Here is a 7954-nt window from a genome sequence, read left to right on the forward strand (position 1 = left end):
ACTTTCCTGGGTGCTGTACCCCAAAAGGCCCAGGCGTGGCCCCTGGGCAACAGGGGGCTTTCACAAACCCCGGAGTTGGGGAGGTGGGTTGCCCCCACGTTGGTCCTTGCCACATCGGGATGATGCCACCAAGGGGGATTTGGGGGGGCAGTAGGAGACTGTCACCCCAAACTGCTGGCCCGCAGCTCCCGCCACCCCGCCCCTGCCGCGGCTCCTGCTGACGGCGGCACATTCCTCGGGGACAGCCGCCCTTTTCACCCCCGACCGAAGCGCACACGGTGTCACCGCCGGGTGTTGTAAACCCGGCCCAGCCCGCAGCGCCGCTGTCGCTGCCGGAGCGGTGACGCCAAGCGCTGAGCCAGGGCTGGCCACAGAGCCGGACCCGCGTGGCCACGCTCACCCCAAAGCACCCGGCCGGTGACACGGAGCCACCGCGACCCCAAGCAGGGGCTGAGATCGGCCACAGCTCGGCTCGGGAAGGAGCCGCTCGGGCAGCGAGCCGGGGCTGCGGGCAGCCCGGGGATTTCGGGAGCCGACCCCGAGCGCGGCGGGCCGGGGGGACGTGGTGTCCCCGGTCTGGCTGCCATGGGGCGGCTCGGCAGGTGGGGCGAGGCTAATTAGTACCTGTGGTGGCAGCGGGGCCTGAGTCACCGCGTTCGTCACCGTGGGCCCGCGGCGCTCAGCCGCCCCTTTTTTATTATTGTTGTTTTTTCATTCCCCGGCTGATTTGAAAAGCAAAGCAGGGAGGGCCCAGCCAGGAATTACTGCAGGGAGCCCCCACTCCAGGCTGGAGCCCTGTGCCAGATGGGGGTCCAGAGCGCTCCTGGAAAGTGGCTTGAGTGGTCTGGGGGTCCCTGTGGAGGTGGCCTCGAGCTTTGTGGTCAGGGCTGGTTGAGGGGTCTCCCTGGTGGTCTGGGACACTCCTGGGAGCCCATGTGGGGGTCTGGGACTCACTGGAGTGACAATCTGGGGGTCCAGAGCTGGACAGAGAGGTCACATGGGGGTCCAGAGCACTCTCCTCAGAGGTTTCCTGGAGGTCTTGAGTTCATTGGAGGGACATTGTAGGGGTCTGGGGCTCAGTGGCAGGGCCATGCGACTCTCTGGAGGTCAGCAGGAAGGTTCTCCAGGGGTCTGGGGCTCTCCTAGGAGACCACATGAGTCTCTAGGGCTCACTGGAGAAACAGTGTGGGGGGTGTCCAGGGTTCAGTGGCAGAGATCAAAGGGGAGGCTTTGTGGGGGGCCAGGGCTCTTCTGGGGGGTTGCCTGGGGGTCTTGGGCTCACTGATGGGACAGTGTGGGGGTCTGGGGCTGACTGGTGTGGCTGCCCAGGAGTCAGGGGGTGACTGTCTGAGGGGACCTGACTTTTCCCAAGGTAGGACCCCCAGACCCCTGGACCACCCACCTCCCTCATCCCCACGAGGTCACCCCTGGGCACCTCCACCTGTGGCGGTGACGATGGTGATGGTGTCAATGGTGACAGTGGCCCCGGTGGGGCCCCCTCCTTTTCCCGGCGAGGCGTGGCGGCGGGGCGGGACGGACGGGCCGGGACGGAGCCTCCCTACGGCTGGGGAACGCCGGAACGCCGCCACTGCCGCCGCTCACCTGCGCAGGGCGGCCGGGCTGGCCGCGGCCCCTCGGCACCATGCAGGAGACTAACGCCTTCCTGCTGTCGGCCCTGCAGCCCGAGGCCGGCGTCTGCTCGCTGGCCTTGCCCTCGGACCGGCAGCTGGACGAGCGTGGCCGGGAGGCGGCCGAGGCCCAGCGGCTGCGCAGCGCCCGTGTCCAGGAGCAGGTCCGCATCCGCATGATGCTGCGGGGGCAAGCGCCCGCCCGTCCGGAGGACCTCGCCGACGGCACCAGAGGTGGGAGAGACCCCCCGGGAGCCCCTGGGAACACGCGGTGGGATGGGGGGGTGGGAGCTCCTCGGCCGGAACTGGGCTCTGGGGGCACTCTGGCTGCGGGTTGGGGGGTGCCTCCCGCCCTGGCCGAGTCCCCCAAACGCCCCCGAGCATCCCCGGCGCTGGGAACAGGGGTAGCTCAGCCCCAGCGTGGGCTCGTTTTACCCCACTCGGGGTCCTGCCTCAGTTCCCCCACCTGCCCTTGGAGGGCTTTGCGCTGGAGGGACCCCACGCCCCGCATTGGGCTGTCAGGAGAGAGGATTTTCCCGCCCTGGCAGAGCCCCCCCAGCCTTGAGCGGCGGCGCTGGCCGGGCTCCAGCTCCTCCATTTAACGTCTGCGCCGGCGGCCTCCGCCCTGCCGCCCCGCCCGGCACCGCCGGGATCCCCCGAGCCCCGACCCCCGCGCTGGGACCCCAGTGCTGGGGACAGACCCCTCTGATACCCCGAGGGCTGCCCCAGGCGTGAGTCACGCTCCTGGCACCACCAGCACTGGCGGCGTCCCTGTCCCGTCCCTGTCGTGTCCCGCCGGCGGCCCTGGGGCGGTGGCAGGGCAGATGGGCAGCGTGAGGTGCCATGGGAGGCACTGGGCTTCCAGGTGCCGTTCCCAGGGTGGGGGAGCCGGGACTGGCTGTGGGGGATGCCTGGGCTGCCGATCCAGCTGCGGCAGGGGGGACCGGGCTGCGCCGCGGCGTCCCCGCCAAGGTGGCAATTAGTGCCCTCGCCGTCGGGGCACAGGCAGGGCGGGGAGGCCACTTCTGCTCCCGGTGGCCAGCGGGCAGGTGAAGGCGGCCTCCTCCCACCCCTTTGTCCCCCCAGCTCTGCTTGCGGTGCACCGTTCCCGCAGCAGGTCCCCCTGGGATGAGCTGGGGCGATCTTTGATCTGCAGATTCCTTCCTGCCCTGCCCATGCTTACTCTGCCTTCTCTGTGGCTGTCCTGCAGGTGGTCAGTACAGCTCGACCCTGCGCTCCTCCTTCAGCTCCCGCTCCCAGAGCAATGGGGTGGACCCCAAGGCCTCGGTACGTACCCACCGGGGCTCTGTCCCCTGCCCACCGCCTCGGCTGCGCTGAGGAGAGCTCCCCGCTCCCTTGGTGGAGGTGGAGGGATGGGCTCCTAACATTGCACGTTCCCCCTGCAGCTGTACCAGCCGCTGGCCAAGAAGGATTTCGGCACGCTGCGGGGCAGCGGCTGGTCCTCGCGCTCGGCCGTGGACCTCACCCCACACAAGCGCATGGCCACCATCAGCAACGGGGGCCTGCCCAAGGGCCGCGCGTACGTCGCCGGCTACGCGGCCTCGCAGGCGGCCACCGCCTCGCCGCGGCCCAGCTCCTTCCACGAGCGCAACTTCCGCTGCCGGCAGAACCTGGACACGCTGTCGCTGCGCTCCCTGCGCCTGGCCGACGGGCCGCTCCCGCTCGCCGACGACCGCTACAGCGTCCTGTCGGAGCAGCTGGACGCGCCGGGGCACCGGCAGCTCTACAAGAGCCAGGCCGGCGGCGGCTTCGGCCGCTCCTTCGCCTTCGAGCGGCAGCTGAGCGCCGGCACGGCCGCCAAGGCCTCCTGCGACTGGCTGGACGGCGCCGAGGGGCCGCCGAGCCGCACTATCCGCGCGCCCGCCATGCGCACGCTGCAGCGCTTCCAGAGCAACAACCGCTCGCGGCTGAGCGCCGGCTCCTTCGGCACCGTGCCCGCGGGAGGCGGCGGCGCCTTCCTGGGGCTGGGGGAGCACAGCTCCCGCGCCCCTTCCGTGCGCAGCCTGGCCGAGTCCGGTCACCACCTGGCGGAGCCGCGCGCCATGGAGATGTACAACGGGCACAGCACGCTGCTCGGGCACCACGCCGGCGGGTGAGGGCCGGGGGCTGCTCCGGGGCGTCCCGGTCCTTGTCCCCACTGTGGGAGGAGTGCGAACCCCTCCAGCTCCCGCTGGGCACAGGGGGTGTTGGGAAGAGGGGTGGGATGGTGGGTGTGGCTTGGACCACAGCACAGACTGACCTCCAAGTGCGTCCTGCCCCTGGCCCTGGCTCCTCCGTGGACACATCCTGAGACATGGCAGGAGGATGATGCTCATCCCACTGGGAATGGAGTCCCATGCCCAGAGGGCAGTGGGAAGGAGATGGGGGACATGGTGGGGTGCAGAGGTGGAGGATCCTGTGGGATGCTCTGCTGGGACTCACCTGGCTGTGGTTCCAGGTTTGACGACATCGACCTGCCCTCGGCAGTGAAGTACCTGATTGCCAGTGACCCCAACCTGCAGGTGCTGGGCGCAGCCTACCTACAGCACAAGTGCTACAGCGACAGCAGCGCCAAGAAGCAGGTGAGCCCCCGGAAGGGTGGGAGCAGGGGTTTTCCCAGCCCCTCTGACACCGCAGGCAGGTGCAGGGGCCGGAGGGAGCCCTGGGAACGCAGCATGTCTGACCCCCCGGGTTGTCCCCCAGGCCCGCAGCCTGCAGGCCATGCCCAAGCTGGTGAAGTTGTTCAACAGCCCGAACCAGGAGGTGCAGCGCCACGCCACCGGCGCCATGCGCAACCTCATCTATGACAACGCCGAGAACAAGCTGGCGCTGGTGGAGGAGAACGGCATCTACGAGCTGATGCGCACCCTGCGGGAGCCCGACGACGAGCTCCGCAAGAACGTCACAGGTTGGGGACAGTGGTGGGGTGGGCCGGGGTCCTCCTTCCCCGGGGGTGGCCTCTACTCCCCTCGTGTAAGTGGAGCTCCATGGGGATGATCCCTTTGCTTGGTTGTCACCACCTCCCCGGAGAAGGGAGTCGGGTAGATGTGCTCTTCAGCTGTTCCAGTACTGAGGGTCCCCCTCTGTGCAGGGATCCTGTGGAATCTGTCCTCCAGTGACAACCTGAAGGATCGCCTGGCCCGGGATACACTGGAGCAGCTCACAGACCTGGTTCTGGTCCCTCTCTCTGGGCTGGGGGCCTCGGGTGTCATCCAGCAGAACCCCTCAGAGGCAGAGATCTTTTATAACTCCACGGGCTTCCTCAGGTATCTCCTCCAGCTCCTCCCACAGGGAGCAAAGTTTTGGAGGGAGGAAGAGACAGGGCCACTGTCTACAGGGCCCTTTTTTGGCTCAGGAAGGGGTGGCTGTGGGGAATCCCCTTCTCTCCATGACAGAACCCTGTTCCCATGCAGGAACCTGAGCTCTGCCAGCCAGCAGACCCGGCAGAAGATGCGCGAGTGCCACGGGCTGGTGGACTCCATGATCCACTATGTGAACAGCTCCCTGGAGGTGGGGAAGTCGGAGGACAAGGTGAGCTCCCGAGCTGGTCCTAGAGGAGCTGGGGTGCTGCTCCCCCACCCTGTTGTGCAAAGGCACGTCTTGGTGTGATGCTGGGAGAACCAGCCCAGCTCCATGGAGTCCAGCAGCTGGGCTCACTGGGCACACCCAGTGTCATGACTCTGCTATAGAGCCCCTGTGCCAGTTGGACACACCCTGTAGGTGGCCCAGGGATGACTCCCTTGTGTCCCCTGTGCCCCCCAGAGCGTGGAGAATGCTGTCTGTGTCCTGCGCAACCTCTCCTACCGCTTGTACGACGAGATGCCCCCGTCCTCGCTCCAGCGCCTCGAGGGCCACCGGAGGAATGCTGGCGGCATGGTGACAGGGGAGCTGGTGGGCTGCTTCAGCCCCCAGAGCAAGAAAGCCCGGGAGGTCAGTGGGGGCACATCCTGGCCGTGTCACCGGGGTGGGGCTGGCACTGTGAGGTGCTGGCAGCAGAGGTGATGCCAGGGCGGAGGTGGACGCCAGCCTTAGCTGGTGGGTGGGACACATGGATGAGCTCAGCGGAGGGTGAATCAGGAGTTTGGGGTGAATCAGGTGCTGAACCCCCGCTTTTCCATGCCGTGGGGCATGATGTAGCCAGGGTGACCTGCCAGCTCCCTGCCCAGCAGTTCAGGCCAGGCAGGTACGGAAAAGGCAACACTGGCAGTGAGGGACACTGAGGAGGGGACATCCCCAGAGTCTGACAGTGCCCCTGTCCCTCAGCACTACCTGAACGCAGACATCGTCACCTTCACGGAGGTCTCCAAGGACCCCAAGGGCATGGAGTGGCTCTGGAACCCGCAGATCGTGGGCATCTACAACCGGCTGCTGCAGCGCTGCGAGCTCAACAAGCACACGACGGAGGCGGCCTCGGGTGCCCTGCAGAACATCACGGCCGGGGACCGCAGGGTGAGCCCGGGAACACGGGGGTCCCACAGCCTGGCCACCACAGCCCTGCTGGGAGGGGGCACCCCAACCTGCTCCCACTGAGTGGGAGGAGGAGGAGCAGGGGGCTGGTGGAGTCTCCAAGGGGGTGTTTGCCTTGCAGTGGGCGGGTGTGCTGAGCCGGCTGGCGCTGGAGCAGGAGCGCATCCTGAATCCCGTGCTGGACCGTGTCCGCACTGCCGACCACCACCAGCTGCGCTCCCTCACCGGCCTCATCCGCAACCTGTCCCGTCACGCCCGCAACAAGGACGACATGTGTGAGTGCCGGGGGTCACCAGGGCTGGGGGGGCTTCCCAGCCTTTTCCTTTGCCTCGCGTTATCTCCAGCTACATCCCAACCCCACCCTGCCTGCTGCATCCCCACATGCGGCTGAGCCGGCGGGCTGCTCCATCCCCTGTTCCCAGACATGCCTCTGTCCCCTCCGGCTCTGGCCACCAGCCCTGATGTGCCCTTTGCCCACAGCCACCAAGGTGGTCAGCCACCTGATCGAGAAGCTGCCAGGGAGTGTCGGGGACAAGGCCCCGCCCGCCGACGTCATCGTGAACATCATCGCGGTGCTCAACAACCTGGTGGTGGAGAGCCCCATGGCCGCCCGCGACATCGTCTACTTCGACGGCCTCAGGAAGCTCTTCTTCATCAAGAAGCGACGGGACAGGTGGGAGCTGCGTGTCCCAACTCACATCCAAACTCATATCCTGCTCTCCTCTCCCTCCCTGCTCCACCACAGTGGAAGAGGGTCACAAGTTTCCCTTCCCAAGTCTTGGTGTTGGGAGTCCTCAGACTAGCTCAGAGTGGCCTCGTGGCCACCTGCCATTCTCTTGTTACCCCCTAAGGACACCCCACTGTCACCATGGCTCCCTTTTCCCATCAGGGAACCTCTCTCTGTTCCTGCCTGTTATTGTGGGATCCAGCCATTCACCTCCTGCCTCTCCCCACCCTCACTAAGCCCCCAGTCCCTCCAGGCCCCTCTGGGGTGGTTTCCTTGGGCTGATGGGCACTGTCCCATGCTCAGTAGTCCCCAAAAACTCATTGCATCCTGTCCCTTCCCAGCTCAGACAATGAGAAGTCCTCCCGAGCTGCCGCCAGCCTCCTGGGAAACATGTGGCAGTACACCAAGCTCCACCGGGACTTCAAGATGGTACGTAGCCATTCCAGAGCCTCCCGCAGTCAGTGGGAGGATCCCTAGGGAATCAAGGCCAGGGGATTCACCCTGCAGAGCCACACCACCCAAATGCTTCCCTGGATATGGTGGGGGCCCCACTCCATGCCTGCTTTTCCCCAGGTGTGGGGCCATCCCAGAGTGTTGTCCCTGTGCAGGTGGGGTGGGGACGGTGTGGCCCCATCAGTGCTGGAGCAGAGGGGCTCCGTGTGCCTGATGGGGCTGTCTCCTTACAGAAGGGGTACCGGAAGGAGGACTTCCTCAGCCTGTGAGGACACGCTGGGAGCTGGAATGCCTCGCTGGGATGCTCCATGCTGCCAGCCATGCCGTGGGGAGGCTGCTCGCTGCCAGACCCCCACTCTGTAGCCTAATCCCTACATCCCACACGCCTCCCTCCTCCACCAGGTCCCCTTCCCTGGCTGGGGGACACTTGTCCTCCCTCCTGCCCAGCCTTAGACCCAGTGGCTGCTTTTGGCTCTGCTGTGGGGCCCTCCCCATGCTCAGGCAGCTGTCTGCAAAACTTGGCTCGTCCTGGCTTGACAGGGTGGCAGGAGCTGTAGGGAGCTGGGAATGCTCCTGTAGAGCAATTCTGGGGCAAGGGGGCTTCTGGGGGTGCTTCATCCCAGCTCCCCGAGCTGCGGGGCCGGGGGTGTCCGTGCCCTGTGCCACTGTGGGATGTGCT

The 7954-nt window shown here is 66.6% G+C and overlaps 1 protein-coding gene across 1 annotated transcript; it reads left to right on the plus strand.

The window, feature by feature from the left end:
- Positions 1-1642: 1642 nt before the first annotated feature.
- PKP3 (plakophilin 3) lies at positions 1643-7544 on the plus strand (the record flags this gene model as incomplete). The annotated part of the gene is made up of 13 exons (XM_084207883.1): positions 1643-1862; positions 2839-2915; positions 3035-3741; positions 4087-4210; positions 4332-4536; positions 4720-4894; positions 5042-5159; positions 5391-5558; positions 5892-6077; positions 6217-6370; positions 6576-6768; positions 7164-7251; positions 7509-7544. The coding sequence occupies 13 exons, from the start codon at positions 1643-1645 to the stop codon at positions 7542-7544; spliced, it is 2451 nt and encodes an 816-aa protein (XP_084064009.1).
- Between the last annotated feature and the right edge of the window lie 410 nt (positions 7545-7954).

This window comes from Fringilla coelebs (assembly GCF_963513975.1).
Source record: "Fringilla coelebs genome assembly, chromosome: 6".
NCBI lineage: Eukaryota > Metazoa > Chordata > Aves > Passeriformes > Fringillidae > Fringilla > Fringilla coelebs.